The sequence below is a fragment of the Mytilus trossulus genome, chromosome 6 (genome assembly GCF_036588685.1).
Source record: "Mytilus trossulus isolate FHL-02 chromosome 6, PNRI_Mtr1.1.1.hap1, whole genome shotgun sequence".
Classification (NCBI taxonomy): domain Eukaryota; kingdom Metazoa; phylum Mollusca; class Bivalvia; order Mytilida; family Mytilidae; genus Mytilus; species Mytilus trossulus.
The window spans coordinates 88,319,139-88,339,679 of NC_086378.1; the positions used below are offsets into that span (position 1 = coordinate 88,319,139).

At 31.7% G+C, this 20,541-nt stretch overlaps 2 protein-coding genes across 2 annotated transcripts; one reads left to right on the top strand and one right to left on the bottom strand.

Moving 5' to 3' along the window:
- Positions 1–1,604: 1,604 nt before the first annotated feature.
- On the bottom strand, positions 1,605–7,017 carry LOC134722154 (protein Flattop homolog). The gene is made up of 5 exons (XM_063585718.1): positions 6,837–7,017; positions 5,574–5,636; positions 4,552–4,687; positions 3,983–4,086; positions 1,605–3,389 (listed from the first exon to the last, which is right to left on the bottom strand). The coding sequence occupies exons 1-5, from the start codon at positions 6,861–6,863 to the stop codon at positions 3,003–3,005; spliced, it is 717 nt and encodes a 238-aa protein (XP_063441788.1). The 5' UTR covers positions 6,864–7,017; the 3' UTR covers positions 1,605–3,002.
- Positions 7,018–7,147: 130 nt separating this feature from the next.
- Positions 7,148–20,435, top strand: LOC134722155 (BOS complex subunit TMEM147-like). Its single transcript, XM_063585719.1, has 6 exons — positions 7,148–7,321; positions 11,511–11,643; positions 13,530–13,666; positions 15,087–15,171; positions 15,819–15,940; positions 18,572–20,435. Exons 1-6 carry the CDS (start codon positions 7,245–7,247, stop codon positions 18,705–18,707), a joined length of 690 nt encoding a protein of 229 aa, XP_063441789.1. The 5' UTR covers positions 7,148–7,244; the 3' UTR covers positions 18,708–20,435.
- The last annotated feature ends 106 nt before the right edge of the window (positions 20,436–20,541 follow it).

Genomic DNA, 20,541 nt, shown 5'->3' on the forward strand with positions numbered 1-20,541 from the left:
TGGGGGTTTTCCCGCCGTGTCTCAAAAACTATATATGGTTATTGCTTTAAACTTTCTCAGAAACTATTTATGATTATTGCATATAACTTCCACATAAGACGTCGGGCGTATCATGCGCTCATGGCGCAGCTGTTTATTCTGTATTGGTGCAGAGTAATTTGAAAAAGAACAAATGTTTGTCTTGCATGCAACAAAAGTTGCAGAAGTTAGGACATAGGTTTTACAATTAACAATTGTCCTTGTCCACATTATCATGGTTCAGTGAATGCCAGAAAAAAATATATAGGATAACTGTATTTGGTGTTTGGAATCTTTGCAGTTGACATGTCTGTCTGACGGTCCACCTAACCTCAACCACATATGGATCAGTGATCAAGGTAAGGTTTTGGTAGTCATTTGGGTATCTCAGATACTATATTCTATAAGCAATAGGTCAATTGTATTTGGTGTATGAATTGGTTGTAAGGTGTACATATCTGACTGGCAGGTTTTGTTTTTAAGGTGTGCTGTTACACAACTGTCCAGATAATATAGAATTGACACTCACAAACAAGTTAAACCCCACAACATTCTGTATGTACCTTTCCAAATTAGGAAACTGTAATTGATGTATTAAACTAAAGTGGATGACTCAAGCTTGAAGGATTTAGGGTCAACTAATTTACGGTGACCTATAGTTGTTAATGTCTGTGTCATTTTGGTCTTTTGTGGATAGTTGTCTCATTGGCGATCATACCACATCTTCTTTTTTATAATGATGCTTACATCTGTCATTTAATTTCAGGAAAATAGTTATATCATTGGCAATCATACTACATCTTTTCTATTTCATATTGGGACCAGCTGAATTATATCTGTTTAATGTAATGACACATTTTCTATTATTTGTGACTTGTGTTTGAAGTTCATTTATTAAGGATAATCTTATAAGGGCTATTCCAGAAAAAAATGTATGGGGGTTGGAAGGCAGTTTTTGTCAGCACCTGCCACCCATACAATTGTAATTGAGAATTAAAGTGCATTATAGTGTGAAAAGTTGCTCTGATATCCATCACCCATGTATTATTAATACAATGTGCCTTCCAACACCCCATACATTTTTTTCTGGAATAGCCCTTAAGCAAAAAATGGAAACTGCTGTTTAAATGCAAGAAATGAAATCATAATTTTTGTGACTTATAACATGGATGATTTGATTGATTGGTTGTTGTTAGTGTCTGATGTCACTTTCAACTCTGCTATTTTGTGGCATTTTGTATAGGTTGAAGAAGCCAAAGTGCTTGGAGAGAACCATTGACCTTTGACAGGAGAATTAACTCATACTCAATATTCAAACTAACACCAGTGTTGACAGGCTATTTTCTATCACAGCTGTATATGAACTACTAAGACCACTTAACCACAAAGACCCCTTGATGAAATGGATACTATATGAATGTTTCAGTGTACTGATAATATTTTTTTATGATTAGTAAAGAATTTCTATGGGCCAAGTTAATGAAAAAAGATGAATTCAGGAAGAAAGTAAATTATCTCCCTTCTGTGAGAGAACCAATTTTGACTTTTAATGGCACACTACATTATTAACTGAAACAAAAGAGCACTTCAGCTAAATATAACTTTATTCATAAACATTTTGTTTATCATTCAAATTGTATATTCGGTACCAAAAATTTAAAAATCAACTAATTAAAAATAACTGGATGTTGGTTTTAATATGTAAATACTTCTAAAAGATGTTACTTATTTTATTCTTGATTCTTTCATTTAATCTACATATTGTTCATTAAAATTTTATCATGAACATAATATTATATTTTTAAAGAACCAATCAAAATAGGACAATTACAATATTTGGCTTGACAAAAAGATGTACACATTACTATATCAAAACCAAAGGGAATTGAAAATCAAAGATGTGATTCTACAAATTGCACAGTGAACAAATATAAAATTTAAAATTTAATAAATATACACATAGTAAATAAATAAACAACAGTATCACAGATCTCTCCATAACAATATAAAATTTACTTTCAAAGTAAATATATTCACCGATAATCATGGAAGAATACACAAAGACATTTTTGACAACAGATTTCAAAATAACAGTTACTTCCCTTAAAGATAACTAATATTTTGTCCATTTAACATAATAAGTTTATATCATCCAGCTTTAGATTTTGTGTGTTTTAATTGGACAACTACTTCACATCAATGAGTTGCCACCACCAAAATATATATTTATTAGATAAAAAAATTAGATGAGGGTTAAACCCATTTCCCTTGAAAAAAACTTAAAAAGAGTGAGTAAAGTTTCAACATGTTAGAACAAACAATTCACATAAACAATAAACCGGAGACTGGGCTTAACTACTAGTATATAATCAGTATCAATAGATCAAAATGGCATGTAAATATTTCCAGCATATATTTAAGGCCAAAACCATTCCCCCCAAGTTGCAGGCATATATATTTGTAATTTTTAAATATACTGCATATTTTTCATATAGGTATATAGTTTAAAAAGTAATCAAGTGAAAAAGACTTGCAACATATCAAATTCTTATTTCCCTAAAAAGAGGGTAAGAAAAATCTCACAATATATTTTGCTCTAAATTATAATTACAAGCATTAAAAATATAATCACAACGTCATATATTGAATTACAATTTATTCTCATGATTTAGAATGTTTTATTAGGCTATTAATTAGAAAATGCATTTTACTGTACTCACAAAAAAATGGCAGTGAATTTTCTATTAAAATAACCACCAAAAAGTATTATTATTTAAGTATGTGTATACACTACTTCTACTGATAGACTTTTAAAGCATAAAAAGTGAAACTAGTGTAAGTTTACATAAACAGTAAAATTTACTTCTTAGAAATTTCATCATAATCTGATCATTTTCTTCTTTTAACATAACTATGTCTGTTATTCCCGTTTTTCAGTGGACTAGGCATTATTCCAAGTATACAACTACTAATTTTCAAAATGTCTATGCTTGTACTGGAGGCTCATATGATTTAGGAGAGGGCCAATTAATAGGAGTTCTTGATGACAGCACTGGCATATCTGGTTCATATGTTCCAGCTACGGCACAATTCGTTGTGGCTGGGTATTGTCCACTTCTTCTGGATCCTGCCGACCTAGCTGGTGACTGTGGGTGTGGCCAGTTAAGTGTTGGAGTAGGCGGTTTGGAACGATAGGTAGGTGTCATTGGTTTATATCCTATTGGTGGCATCTTTGGACTTGTGGATATTGGCTCTGGATTTCTAGCACCTGATCTTCCTCCTGAGCCATTCATCAAAAGAGTTTCAAATGGTCCTGGGCCAATACCACCATCAGCTTTAATATCTTCCTTTACACGTAAGGCATCTGGAACCTGCAAATCACATAGTAATAAATCATACATATTGAGGTATATCAATATATCAAGCGAATGGCAGATGTTTCATGGAATTTTGTGCTGATGACTTTTATTCTTTCTTTATGTTCTATATCTATAATTGTCTATAATACTTTTATTTGCAATTCTTTTTGTAGATTTTAGATTTTGATATTGTAAATACTCCTATCTTTAAAAATTGAAGATTGTGTGTTGACCACAGGCCGGTACTAGCTACCTTTTGGTCTATAAGGTTCAAATACCTTCGTATGAGAATTAGAAGTTCTTAGAACATTTAACTCGTATACAATTTATGCATTCCGTAATCTTCAAATAATGTATAAAAACTTCCTTGATAACAAATTTGGTTTATAAACATGAACAATCAGTTGTTTTCTTTCCCAAATAAAATTATATATTTATCATAATATATAATATAATGATATTAAGTGTAGTTAACCTTTTATTAAACCAGTTTTGTTTTTGTTTTTAACCGTACCTTTAAAAAAAAAAATCTCAAACAAATAAACAAAATTTTCATTTAACCTTGAGTAATCTGATACATATACCTCAGACATTAGTGTTTTTACCTTGCATCTCTTTAATTTTCCTCTAAGAACAATATCACCATCTGTTTTAGATCTCAGTAAACTTTCTACTGCATGTCCAGACCGTGCTGTGGGGTTTGTGTTACCTGTGGACAAACAAAATATATGATATATCATTTATTGCTAATTATAAACCCTCATTAAATAGTGGTTATACAGAGATTTCTGGAAAACATGCAGGACATGTTATATCACATTAATAAAAACAATGATCAATCCACAGGTGACAAATTATATGTATCTTACACAAATACACTGGATCTTTAATTTTATCAACACAATTATTGGTGCATACTCTCAACTGTTATCATTATACTTTGTAAGTTTATTTGAAATCCCCAAGTTGCTACTCTTCTTTTCATCCCAAAAATTACAAATCACAGCAGTTCTGTATTTTGATATAAACAATTTAAGTGTAGTGATTGATACTAATTCTTTCATACCATTTTATTTTACATATTTGATAAAAACATGTCTTATCTGTTCACATATTATTCACAGAAGACAAACTTTAAACATCATCGTCTAACTATAAAGTCTTTTTTTCTGACCTGGAATTTTCAGTGGCATATCCCAGGTTCCTACAAATGTGCCCCATGGCGAATCTCTTGATCTTTTGACCCCTGGAATCAAATGTCCTCTGTTGTTGGCAACTATCTGGGTAAAGCCATCAAATGATCTTGGCCTCTGTAAAAATAGAAGATAAAATAATCAGAAATTCAACACTTTTACAAAATAAACATAATACATTTTTTTTTAATTTGGAAAATTATATCACTGAAATATTTTAGCTAAAACTATAAGAAAATTCCATAAGTCTTACTGTTTCCTTCGCGTTCATGATACAATATTACATGTGTGATGACAAAGGAAAGCTATACACTATACCAATCATAAAAATATACATTAACTTTAGAAATGTCGAGGGATGTGGATTTTAAATTTTAACAACTGAAACCATTCACTGTGACTTTCCAAGTGTAACTACCTAAATATGAATACTACCATTATGTTAGGTCAATGGTCATAAATGTGTTCAAATAACATATAACTTATTAATTATATTCTGATCATAATAGAAGTCTTCAATATTAAGAAAGATTTTACTTGGTAAATAAATGCCAATTTCTTGTGATATAATTAATCAACAAAGGTAAATATGAATGAATAAGTGCACATAGGTCATTATTGTTAAAAATACAATAGGACAATAACTTTTTGGTGTACAATGTATACATGAACATTTAAATTTAACATTAACATGACTAAATAAGTCATTTATAAAAACTCCACTACCTTGTTTATTCAAACTGTAAAAATATCAAGTTTTAACCACATAAATGTATATAGCCCTTCAATGTACAAAGATTTATTTCTAAATATCCGATCTTAAATTACAATACTGTAAGTTCAGAAATTATTGTGTGCATTTATTATTGCAATATTGAGAAAAAAAACTGTTAAATTCATAAAAAAAAAATGAAAATCAAGTTTAAATTATTGATATTATAACCTTGTCACATTTTTGCCATTAAATTCTGAATCTACAATATGACAAATGTACATGTATTACCTCTCTGTATTCTCTTGCCACCTGCCAGTTCTGTAACTTCACAGGATCAAAAGCATTTGTGTACTGGAAAAAAAATATTCTACAATTATTGTGTGATGCTCATGGTAAAAGTGCTTAATTTCTACATGTTCCAAATCTGTAGTTTCTGTTTGGTTTTTTGTTTTTGTAAAAATTATTAAATAATAAATTTTATAAACATTTATTAAAACAAAACCAATATATGGACAATGTCACCTTTCTTTAAGTAGGTTTTTCATATGGGAAATGGGATCAAATTTAATAGTGTTTCTTACAGGTTTTGGCTTGATATCATTGGTATGGCACCCTGCACTTATGCAAGTATGTGGTGTCATGCTGCTTTTTCATCATAATTAATAATGCCCTATTAGTATTACTGTTGAAGATCAGGTCCATAATAAGCAGCATTTCTGTTCACTTTTCTTTCAACAAAATCATTAATTTTAATTATGGATGATGAATTTTTTTTAAATATATGCTTGAACATTTTTGAAGCGACTTATGTTTCATCATGAGTTGAATAAAACTTAATGCCGTCTGCACATCAGAGAATTTTAAATAGGCAATTAAAAAAAAGGAACCATGTGATTGTTAGAGTTGTAATTTACGATGCAGCGGTCTAAAATTATGTAAGCAATCAATTGCACCAATTCTTTTTGTATATTAAATTTCAACATCATTGTATGCTCTCACTCCTAAATGTGGCAGAATAGTCAACCAGTTGACGGTGGCCACTTTAATAACCGAAAGAAGAAGCTGTTTATGTTAAACTGATTTACCTTTTAATACTGGAAATGAAAACAATAAATCTATTATAAATATACTACTTTGTATTGAATTTGTAACGAAATATGTTGAAATAAAGCTTAAGATTATTTTTACTATTCTTATCCACACGCAAGATTAATATTAACAACACACTTTGAATTCAGGATAATGTTTAGCTGTGAAGAACATTTTATGGGTGACTGCTGCTGCTGATAAAAGTTTCTTTGTATGTAAACAAAGGGGCACTGTTTCCCTTCATTTTTAAACTCTTCAGCAATACAATGTAGTTTTTGTTGTTCAACAAATGCTAGTTTATAATTAACAGTCTATACTACCCTAACCAATTTGAAATATAGGCTAAAGACATTTCTATAAGCATAACATTTTGCACCTTCAGACTAGAGACAGTAGAGTGACATGTATCAAATGCAATATAAAAGTTATAAAATTTGCATTTATCAAGATGACAATACAAACCTGATTTGCACTAAAGTGTAAAGACATCACGAAGGATTATTTTTATAATATACAACGGTTTTATGAGAGGCTTAACGCCTTTTTATCAGCTCAGATATCCCTTATCTTGTTGGATTCTTTCACTCGATGATGTTCGCCATAACAATACAGTATCGTTGCCCATAGAAACGGGTTCAGAAATGGTGATGAAAAAATAAGATTTATATGAAATCATAAAGAATAAATTAGTAAAGAAGTACAGAATTCCCTAGATTTGAAGAAGAATCTTAATTTCACTTTTAAAGATAACATTTACCCCGTTAATCGCGGAACCGATACGCACTGAATATATCTATTTCTACTTCCGGTTAAAGAAGCCGGCGACTCTTGCATCTAATTTCGCATTTATTTAACAGTTGATACGAGAAAATGACGTTATTCCACTTTGGAAATTGTTTAGCGCTTGCTTATGTGCCTTATATGATTGTTTACAAGTTTTCAGGATTGTAAGTAAAACTAGCACAAAAGAAGTGTTGCAGTACAGCTGAGACTACTAATGTGTTCTAGTTGTCTCAGAGTACAGCCAGTATAAGGGGTCTCATTGGGGTGTTCTGACTCCAGATCAAGCTAACTTAGTTGTCAGATTCCTGTATCCCACTTACACAATGTATTGTAAGTAAGCAATAGACAACTTTCGAGTTCAATGCATTTCTAATCTTCAATCTTTGTCGTGATGACAGAGTATACTCTCTTGTAAAATAAGATTTGCATTTCCCTCAAAAACTCTGGTTTTAGTGAACGTCATTTGTGTGTTTAGGGGCATCGTCACTCCCATTCTAATGTTGAGCGAGTGGTTGGAAACTATATTTCTGTATTGTACGAATTATTCCTCAAATTGAATTCTCAAAATTGACAATCAGCACTGCTTTCATTAGGGAATTTTCATTAAGAACCTACAGAACAACAATTATTTCTAGTTTATCCTGCACAATGGCGATCACGAAGACGCTTGATGAACGTTCATAGTGCAGGGATACAGGCGACTCCCTCTATCAGGTAAATGACGTCATAAAGGCACATATAATTGATGATTTTTTTCCAGTGAGGGATGAACTCGAAAGTGGTCTATTCTCATATTTTGGTAATTTCCTGAGTCCCGCTAGACTTCATTTACAATTTTTACAACACAATAATTTGTCTTTCACGTGTCACACTTACAAAAATCGTCAATCCTGCATCACGTCTAGGCGTTATGTATGTACATTCTTTACCTAAATTTTGTCTGTATAGTGTTTTTTCCAGGCTGATAATGAGGCTGTGGGGTTCACGCTGCGGCACCGCAGCGCCTTCATAATAATGCAGATCCTGCAGCATCTTAATTGGCCGTTTTCCCTTAATTCTTGATCCGGCAGTGTGTTAATTTTCACATTTTCATTTTGTATGTTGGTTAAAATTGTCAATTGCTGATCACCGCTGAGAGGTCTTTCAGTGTTACGCAATAACTGATAATTATTTTTACCTGAGCCTCTTATCTCAGCATTATCAGACTATGTTATCATGTAAAAGCGTTAATGATCATCAAGATATTTAACAAATTATTAAAAACTTCAGTGCAGATATTGAAGAAATAGACAGCAAATACTTTACACATTGTCTGTAAGATCACTGGACCATTTAAATAACGAGTTTGTTCATTGGTCATGAAAAAGAATCTATTTAACAGTGTTTTCCATTCCGCATTCAAGCCTGGTCTGCCGACCACCTAAAAGGCTTTCCATTTAAGGAGGTGGTAAGCTTTTTTTTTCGGTTGCAAAACGTAAGAATTTAAATACATGTACTAATCGCGCCTCGCAGTTTGTTTTCATTGACAAAAATGGGGGATCGTCAAATTTCAATGTTTTCTTTTATAAATGGGGGGAATGGAAAGGCAGTTGACAATTGATAAGGAAAATTCTAAGCCATATAAGTCAACTAAAAAGGATAGTTGAATTGAAATTGTTGAAATAAAAAAAAAAGTAACTAAACAACAGAAAAGGCACACAGGCGATCGCGAAGATAAACAGGTTGGGAACGATCCCAAAATGAGGGATATTCCTTAAATGAGGGACTGTCCATCAGGCAAGGGGTCATATTACTGTTTAAGAAAAAAAAGAAAAACTTAGATTTATTAGCATAAAAGGGGGGAAATCGTTTTATTTGGTACAACTTTTCTAAATGAGCGTCCATAATGATAAAAAGGCCAGAAACAAATATGTCCTCATTTGTTTCTCTTTAAATGTACCCTACATAAAAGGGATAGTCATTACATGGAGAGGTAACCCCTCATCTGTTTCTCTTTAAATGTACCCCTCATTAAAGGGATAGTCATTACATTGAGAGATTACCCCTCATTTGAGGGTTGGTGATAAATATGAACAGGACTTTAAATGGATAATCGTCACAGAAGGATATTACTGTTCTCTGTGCCAAAAATATAGCACTAAAGCGAGGAACATGACAGAAACTTCAATGGTTCTATAGGCCATGCATTAGCAGACTTCTTGGAGGAGGGAGTCCTGCGAAAGCCATTATGATCTGCTATCCCAGATGCACAAAACTAATTTGTCAAATCATTTAAAGAATTTAATGAAAGGCTAGCAGTGATAGCAGAAAAATGGTTCAATTCCATTAAATGTGAATACAATACTTATCCTTCTATTTGTGACCCCAACCCACAGTAAAACTGAAAAAAATAAACCCGCTTGAAAATGTTAAAAAAAATCACCCGGTTGCCAAATCCAGCTAAGGTAATCTATGCCTGAGGTAAAAAAGCCTTAGTATTTAAAAAATTCTAAATTTTGTAAACAAATAATTTATGAATATAACCATATCAATGATAATTCATGTCAGCACAAAAAGTGCTGACTACTGGGCTTGTGATACCCTTAGGTAAATAAATCTCCACCAGCAGTGGCATCGACCCAGTGGTAGTAAATAAACTCATCATAGATACCAGGACTAAATTTTGTATATAAGCCAGACACACGTTTCGTCTACAAAAGACTCATCAGTCTTCAAATTGATAATAAAAATATCTTTATAATTAATTCCCCAACTTTTATTCAGAAAAATATAATGTTTTTTGGTATATACATGTACATCTAGAAAAATTTATCTAATAATAGACCACTTTCGAGTTCATCCGTCACCGGAAAAAACTCGTCAATTATACGCGCCTTTATCACCATCATTTGTGCGTTTAGGGGCGTCGTCACTTCCATTCAATGTTGAGCGAGTGGTTGTAAAACTATAATTCTATATTGTACGAATTATTCGGCAAATTGAATTCTCAAAATTGACAATCAACACTGCTGTCATTAGGGAATTGTCAGTAAGTACCTACAGAGCAACCATTATTTCTAGTTTATCCTGCACAAAGACGATCACTAAGACGCTTGTTGAACGTAAATAGTGCAGGGATACAGGCGACCCCCTCTATCTGGTAAATGACGTCATAAAGGCGTGCATAATTGAAGAGTTTTTGCCGGTGAAGGATGAACTCGATAGTGGTCTATTCAACTGGAATTTGAATAACAATTGGGTGTGAACTCAATTAGGGGGCGAGCGTGTGATGTGTGAATGTATAGGGTGTGAACTCAATTAGGGGGCGAGCGTGTGATGTGTGAATGTATAGGGTGCGAATGAGAAGTGATACCTTCACTCAAACCACATTCTTATCAAAGAACTATTTAAAATGAAATTGTTATTGTGCTCCTTCCTATACTTTTTTAAAACTGATAAATACATAATTTATATATGTCTCACCATCATGACAAACGAGACCAGACATTTCTTTCTTCCAGATAAATTAGAAGTTATCAATTTTGAGTTCGCTAGAAGATTTTATAAAAATAATAAAAAAAAATCTACTGTGTATCATTTTGTAATATTCCTTTACTTGCATTTTTTGTTGTCCCATGATGTTAAAAAAAAAAAAAAAATATTTTGAAAATGGATCTATTTATTCTCTTAAAGTCTGTTTGTTATTTAAAAAATAATAAAACACTTTTAAATGATATTTTACAAAATATTAATCCATGAAATAGTGTCTCAATGCATCTGGATGATCTCCCTTTAACCAGTGACAGTCAAATTCAAAATTGTCTATCTATCAAAAAGACCAAATTTCATATTGAAAATTGTCCTACTCAATTAACAGTTATTTACGAAAAATAATTGTACGTCAAACATATTGACATAGAAGCACTCTACTTTTAGCGCAGTGAATATACTTTTTCAGTAGGTGAATGTGCTTTTATTCAAATTTTTTAAATTTTACGTCTTTAATTTATGTTGTGGTAATTTGATCTTTATAAAAACACACAAATGTGTAAGCTCTATTAAGAATAACCCCATGCCAAATATTGTTGCACATGGAATTTTTATCACATATTATTATTGTTATCCTCATTTTGCATGTTTTGATCACATTAGGGATACTACAAATGTGCCTCAATGAAAATTTTCTCAGAATTATAAGGATGTTCCTGTATAAAAGAACACTGAAACATGCTGAACAAAATATATACTGAAGTATTTACACATCCTACTTTCAAATTTTCAGATCTTTATTTCCATGTGCAGGTGGTAGTATATATATAAAAAAATACCAATTTTTGTACACATATTCAAATGCCTATTTTATGTTCATTTCAGAGCCGAATATGGAGCATTCTGGAAGTGTGTACAGGCTGGAGGAACCTACCTGTTTACACAGTTATGCAAGATGTTAATTTTGGCGACATTTTTCCCTGCCACTGAAGTATCAACAGGCTTGGATGTTGTTGGGGTAAGTACAACTTTGACAGAATATTCCAGGACGTTGTTTGAATTAAGTAGTACATCCACAAAAGTATTGACAGGACTAAGTATAAGAGAAACAGTCACAGTACATGTATCTCTACATGCTTGTATGTTGTATGAACCTGACTGATACATTTCACAAGCACAAAGAATTTTAGATATAGCACTTTTTACTGTGAAAGAAATAATTTCTTCTTGGCTGAAACTAAAGTATTTAGATTTCATGGTCTTCTCTAATAATGGAATTTAGTGCATTTTTATGTACCAAACAAAATTAAAAAAAAATTGTGTTAATTATGGAACCAGAAATTTAAAACACCACACAATTTAAGTACTTACTATCACAGTATGTGTTCCTTCTCTTTAAAAAAGGGAACACTGCTTTCTCTTATTCTTTATACTGTGGATTCATTTATTTTTCAGGGATTAAAAAAAATTGCATGATCTTGAATACTTAATTTCATGGTTTTTATACCACAGTCTACATACAATCCTATTCATTGAACCTTGATTTCGTGGTTCACCTGTATCCATGAAATACACAAAAATTAGGATCCAAATAATAATAAATCAACAGTAATTAGTCGATTTTTTGTTGATTTTGTATGTATTGGTGAACTTATGCAATGGTCAAATCTATATTCAGCTTTCTCAGATCATCTATCAAACTTTGTCATCTTATAATTTTTTTCCCTGAAAACCTACACATTATCCATGCATTATTTGTGAAAGTTATTTTGTTTGAAATTTTGTTAAATTACACATTGTTACAGTACAGATGAATAATATAAAAAAGAAGATGTGATATGATTGCCAATGAGACAACTATCCACAAAAGACCAAAATGACACAAACATAAACAATTATAGGTCACCGTACGGCCTTCAACAATGAGCAAATCCCATACCACATAGTCAGCTATAAAAGGCCCAGATAAGACAATGTAAAACAATTCAAACAAGAAAACTATGTTCTCTGCAAAATGTGTATATGTACAAAACAAGGCCTTTTTAAAGTATTTACCAAGCATAATTTTACAGTTCAACTCATTCCTTTATTCCACACTTGATCACATACTGGGTGTGTTTGGATATCTATAGGTAACATATAGACAGAAAATAAGTAAACCTTGGTTAAAATGTAGACAATCCACGGGCTACCCATAGGTTTTGCTTTAGAACATGTTGGTACCTATGGTTTGCAAAGCAATTCCAAAAGATTTTTTATCACCTGTGGCTATTAAAATTAAATTTAATGATGAATTTGACTCAAATGGAACTCAATGTCATGGCATAACTCTCTACCATTCATATGAAAAATGCACAGCAGATATTGTTTTTTTTGACAACAAAAACAATTTACCGTATAAGTACACAAACAACACATAGAAAATTAAAGACTAAGCAACCCAACCCCCACCAAAAACTGGAGATGATCTTAAGTGCTCCGAAAGGGAAAGCAGATCCTGTTCAACATGTGCCACCCATTGTGCAGTTCATATTAGTGTAAACCCAGTATTAAGACTAATTGGGTAAGTTTCTACCATGTTTGTGACTAATAATTTCATTTAACCATACTCTTAAATATGGGTAGGAATGGCAACCTATAGTAAGTAAATGAAAAAAAACTGTGGGTAAACCCTAGGCACAAAAGGTCATCCATGGTCAGATTTATTTCTCGAAATAACTAACCATAGGTACCTAGAGCTACATATAGGTAACCATAGAACGCATTTGGCGTATATCCAAACACACCCATATATATTGCAGTATCAATCTTATATGATATGTACATATAAGGTGATATCTTAATCATTATATTAAATATCTTTGTGAAATGTCTTCTAAATCTTAAGATTATTTTTTTCTGTAGGAATTCATGAAGTCAACAGTAGATTTTGCAGACTTAGTTGGTATATATTTTGTAATGTCTAAAATAGCAGGAAAAGGACAGCTTAAATTTATGGTGGCAGGTCTGGGATGGGCAACGGCAGAACTCTTAGTTACAAGGTAATAAGAAAAAATTGTTAAGTTGAGCACCTGCAGAACTCTTGATAATAAGAAAACAATGTACATGTACATAATGTTCTTAAAAAGGGGGTGTTTACAGACAAGCTTTATAATCATAAAATTTCTTAGTCATGATATTTACAAAGATGAATGCTTCAAGCATATTTTTTTTACAATTTAAAAAAAATTGAAATATACATTCTCCTTTTCAATGTAGTTCTTCATATTTTTACTTTTTAACTGGATTTTTGTGACAAAAATGTCCGTTATTGATTTGGGGATGTACGGCAGGCAGGCGGGCTGGCGACAATCAAATGTTGTCCGTGCATTAACTCATGAACCGTTCAACCAAAGCTTTTAAAATTTTAATATGCTGTTACTGACAATTCAATGAAGGTCAAGTTCAATAATGGCCATTTTCACTTTTATTGTTCAGGAGTTATGGTTCTTGAAAGATTGAAAAATGGAGTTTCTAGTCTTGTCCGTGCATTTACGCATGAACTGTCCTACCAAAGCTTCCCAAAATTTAATATATTGTTACTAATAACAAAATGGACGTCATGTTTAATAATGACGATTTTGACTTTTACTGTTCAGGAGTTATGCTTCTTAAAAGATTGAAAAATGGTGTTTCCAGTCGTGTCTGTGCATTTTCTCATGAACCATTTAACCAAAGCTTTTGAAATTTTTATATGTTGTTACAGATGACAAAATAGAGGTCAAGTTTAATAATGATGATTTTGACTTTTACCGTTCAGGAGTTATGGTTCTTGAAAGATCGTAAAATGGCGTTTCCATTAACGTTGTTGCATTTACTCATGAACCATTCAATCTAATCTTTTCAAATTTTAATATGTTGATACTGACTAAAAAATGGAGTTCAAATTTGATATTGACGATTTTCACTTTCACCATTCATCAGTAATGGTTCTTGTGATATTGCCAGAACACAAATAAATGTTATTAAATCCGTTTTGCTGTCATTGTGACAGCCTCTTGTTTTGTATATCCCCTGCTGCCAAAAACTTTTTATATATAAAGGCATCACCATATCTGTCTATCCACACATGTTTGTGCACACAATCACCCCTAGTAAACAGCTGGTCAGATGTTGAGGAAACTTTACACAGTTGTAGAAAACTACCTTATGATGTGCCAAAAGGAATATTATCTTGGTCTAAACATGTTAAAGGGGAGATAATCCTGGTCTAACATGTTAAAGGGGAGATAATCCTGGTCTTACATGTTAAAGGGGAGATAATCCTGGTCTAACATGTTAAAGGGGAGATAATAAGATTCATATCTGTAATATTTTTTGAAGCGCTTAAAAAAAATTGTGGCATATTTCATTTTGTGTATCACATTTTAATCAAAAATAGTATTTCCCCGAAAAGGTAATTACATTATAAACATATTTCAGAATATTACCTTTATGGGTTGGTGCCAGAGGAGTAGAGTTTGACTGGAAATATATACAGATGTGTTTTGAATCTAATATTAATTTGGTAAGTATGGAAAGTCTTGCTCACATAGATTTTGATACGTGGTGCATAGCAGGGCATAAAAAAATATATATATATCTTGTTGCATTTAAGCACTTAAAAAAGTCTGAACTTGACCTGATCTTTATGGTTCAATGGTCAACATTAACTTGATAAAGGTTTCGTAATTAGATATGTTTCTCAGATGCTATAAGCAATAGGCTAATTATATTTGGTGAATAGTATGATTGTAAGTTGTAAATGTCTGTCTTGGTTATACTTGAAAATATTAAGCTGATATTGGATAACTTAGTATAAAACATAATGATGACCTATGCATCACAATTATGTAAGCTCCTTTTAATTTTTTATAAAATTCTGATATGACATAAAGAGGTAATGGAAATTCTTTTTTTGAAATTGCGATGGGCATATCATGCTCTCATGATGCAGCTTTTTATTTGCATTTTGTTCTGGTTCACTCGGGTTGATGAACTTGCTGCAAAAGAGGCAGGGACATTTTTGTTGTACTAGAATGTCTAGCTTACATAAGGATTAAAAGCTTTAAGAAAACTGACAATAATTGCTCTCTTCTTTCCCAAAGATTTTTACTTTTTACAGTACTTGTATTTCTAAACATTGTTAATAATAAATACATAATTTATCTACAGGGACATCATATGTGTTTGGCTATGTTAGTATGGTTATACAGTAGAAATGACCTTCAAAAGACATATGTTCCTATAGTGATGACCTTGTTAGCACTAAGTTGCTACAGACCACTTATTGTAGAGTAAGTATTCTAAATGGTTCAATGGGATGACGTATTAAAGATAAGCTTTTATTGCAAAGTGTAAAATTACAAAATATAAAATCCAGAAATACATCAATAACCTGAACTCAATTGAATGACCAAAATATTTTCTGAACATATTTTTTTCAAGCCTTATAAAATCCCAAGTTGTTTGGCAAATATGAATCTTTCCAGACCAGATGAATTCATTTATTTCCGTGGGTTCCAACTTTCGTGAATTAAGGACAATTTAGAATTTTTTGAAATACTAAGGCTTTTATACCTCAGGCATAGATTACCTTAGCTGAATTTGGCAACACTTTTAGGAATTTTGGTCCTCAAAGCTCTTCAACTTCATACTTTATTTGGCCTTTTTAACTTTTTGGAATCAAGCGTCACTGATGAGTCTTATGTAGACAAAACGCGGGTCTGACATACATCAGGGTTTTAGCTAGGATTTTGAGGGCTTTAGTCACTTTTGCGCGTGATAAAAATCAGCCTTATTTTTTTATAAAGCAAGGGATCTAGGATGTTTATCAAACTAGCTATACATATATGTCCAAGTCCTTCAAGGACTAGTCTAGGATCTTTGAAGACTTTAGGATTACTAATGTAGGCAGTTATTGGCCATATTGAATGAATTGACTGATGTGATGCTAAGATATGAAGATCAGAACAGGAATCTGGTAATATGGTCAAAACTTCACTTCAGTTATTTTCAGGGCACACCCCTTATCAACAAAAGTTGGGTGCCTTTTTTTTTTATCCACTGCACAAATGAACTTGTAACGACTTTTTCACTTCACAATCAATTATATCCTTGAAAATACGTTTTGATATCTATTTGGAATCAATTTCTTTAATATTGGATAGCAGGATCTGCATCTATACTTAATGTGACGATTCTAATGACTGTAGACTGTAGATCACGTTTACTTTCGATCTTAAAACGAAATGAAATGAAAACGGGAAGTGACAATTGATTAATAATTTCAGAATAAAACCGGATTCATCTACGAACTTTTACGCATGCGCAATGCATAGAACAGGAAGCACCTGTTTGCAAGTGAAAATATTTTCGTTTTGAATAAAGTTCATTCTTTTTAAACGAAGTTGTCGAAAGTTTTTGATGAATATTTATATGAAGTATGACGAAAATACGTTGAAATGACGAAACTACGACAAGAAAACTGCAAATTATGATCGTAAGGGAAATATTGAAATTAAAATAAAGTTGAAATGTCCGGGAAGTTTATCAATTTTGTTCAAATGACGAAAATACGACTGAACTGTGAGAAATGATTTAAATGAAATGCTGACTGACTGATTTATCTTAAATAGATTATCATGATGGTCATTTATGAGGTTTTATAATGATAATTAAGGGATTAGTGACCCTTCTGATTGGCGATAAGCGGATTACTTGTCATCACAACTTTTAACACCTTTGGTTAACGTTAATTACCTGAGGGTCATAAACTTGTCACAAACATAAAGACAGGTAGAATGATCACTTTCCAAATTTAAGTGACGAAATTGATATGAAATATTTTCGTCATTTCGAAAACCTTTTCGTAAAATACGAAAGTGACGAGCGCTAGCTAAATCACTGCATACATACAAATTTTAGTTCTGATATCTATGATGAGTTTATTTACATGTTCGTGGATATATAATTTTGTGGATTTGCTGAAGTATGCTTACAAGCCTATAGGAAATTTTCTATTCTATGAACATTTTATTGCGTGGTTCCCATATACCCACAAAATCCAATGAAAATTGGTATCCATTGAATAATAGTGAATCTACAGTATTTGAGATATATGTTATAAATATCACAACAAAAATTTATTAGGAAAAAAATCATGTCCTTAGGTCTTCCTTTAATTTATCCTTGCAAAACATTTTATTTTTGTACAGTTGTTATATTAGAAAATATTTGACTGTGGTCCAAGTGTTTGTTGAATATAACAACTGATCAGTGATTTGGAAGTTGTCCAAAACATTGTAGGAAATTAGAATGAGATTTAGGACAGATACTTAACTAACGTGTATGGATCTATCAACGGTAGCCAGATACCTGTTTTTGTTTACTACATGTAATGATACATGTATGTGTATATGTTCAGGTGTTTTGATTGGCTGATGAAATAAGGACAAGACCACGGATATAAGATTTGAATTTCCTTCACCTCTTAATCAAGCTGATCCTTTACCTTACAACTTAGAATTGTTTGTTTACTTTATAACACAATTCAGGAAATCATGCTGTATGTTTGTTTGAGTCTCCAGCTAATGAGATCATTATCATTATAAATTGGCAGCTGGTTTAAGGAAGTGATATACCATCTTCCTATTAAGACTACTAAGTGGTATTGTAATTCAGAACATAGATATATGTTTTTTTCTCATGTTTTTCACACTAAGGTTCACTGTTGTTTTTTGTTTTTTTTATCAATTTATGCAATAGGAAGTTAGAAGCAACAAAAACAACTTGCCTTGTAAATCTTGTTTGTATGTTGAACTTTCATAATTACATTCATGTATGTGGCTCAATTACAATGATACATACATTTGATAATTTCTATATTTTCAGTATACAATGATATGATGCATGTTTTTATTTTTCAGAATTTTAATCCATGCAGTTGGCCTAGGATCATGGACATTATTAGCAGCCAAAGCTTTATTTACAACAACAGTTGGGGTGATTGGACTTCAGATATTCCTAACAATGACTGTACAGACATCTAATAACCATTACTAATGAGATTAACACCTTGTATATGGAGTGCCTAGAACAACTGGAGTCGGTTTCACCAAAAAACTTACGATTAAGGTTAATAATAAGTCATGAACAATTCAGAATATTTAGGATAAATCTTAGTTGTACGTATTTTGGTGAAATTAACTCCTGGTCTTAAACAATAGACCAAAACTATAAACACACCCTATTACTGGTTATCGGTATTGGAGATTTAACACAGTATAAAATCAGCTATACCCTGTTGCAAAATCCATTGTATTGCAATGGCAGTCAGAAAAGCAAACATGAATCTGCTGTACATAATAGTATGAATAATTGTAGTAAATACAAAGGAAAAATTGCAACATCTGTTTTTCATATGATTAGGCACGATATAAAAACATGTTTTTGAACATATGAAAACATGGAAAACACATATGAAAACATCATAACACATATGTTACAATTTTTCCTATGTAGCAATGGGAACACATATCCTATTATATCTGCCATACCAATGGACAGTAATACGGTTGGGTAGTAAATGTGTTATCCTATTTTCTTATGAACGTTTTTATTTTGATTTGTCAGTCTGGTAGTTTTATTAAATTGACAATTGCTGAACCTTATTAAATGGTCTTGTAAAACTATGGTCGGGAGAAATCTAGAATATTGTTTGAAATAAGCTGTTTTACCTGACCAATATCAATCTCGGTATTTAATCATTGTTAAAATAGCTCTAGATGACCATACATGATTGTGTAAATGTTAGAGAGATAGTGACTTAGTGTTGCAGTATAAATGAAGAATTCAGATTTTAGTTTTTTAGGAAATGTGCTTTTCACTAAACATTCTAAAGTATCCTAAGTTCTGTTGTGTGTGATATATTTTATCTATTGTTTTTATTGTAAATCATTTTATATATAAACTTTTCGTTGATGAATGAAATTTCATACTACAATCATGTCATCATAAAGTATATTGTACCGTTAATTTAGGTAGTGGTGCTTGCATTTATTGTGTCGCCTGGCTGCATCCATATCACACTGTTTATTTATAACTTTGTAAAAACAACTGGACAGTATTTAATCAAACATGCTCAGATTATTCTGCTAGGCATGAAGTTTTGCACAGCCTATTTTGCTTTTGAACTGAGTGATCTTTTGGGGTTTCACATACTAAAACAGGAAATTAATCATTTTTGCTTGTATTATCTGTCCAGCAGCACACATCTTCATGGAACACTCATGCATTTTTGACACTTAATACTGCATATTTTATTACATTATGTTACATATTTGAAATATTAAAATAAATAGGAAGAAAAGTGAACTTGACCTGAATTTACAAATTATATTTTATTCTAAATGGAGTTCACACACTCAGTAGTTATGGTGATTCTGTTCAGATAATGATTTATAAATCTTTATACAAACCAAATATAGGAAAATATTTAGCTTCACTTCTCCCTTCCTCAATATTCTGTAAATTATTATTTTAAAACACTGCCATTCCCATGATATTGTTTCAAAAATTTTAAATCATTTCATTTATATTTGACATTTAGTGTTACACTTGGTTTGCCTGGTCTGTGAACATGTAAAATCTTTGTCCTTTTTCACTACAACTAGTGAATAATTTGTTTGTATAGCTATGTTATTTAAAGAAAATAATGTGTCACTTATGTTAGAAATTGTGCATTTATATATAGTATTGTATTCTATTCAGAATAAAAATTAAGAATTTTAACATTTTTATTCATTTTTGTCAAGCCTGCAGAAAGCTTGACACAGGGAAAGTGATCCAGCAGCAGCGTAAGCTAACTTCTTAAAAGCTTTATATGTTCAATGAATAA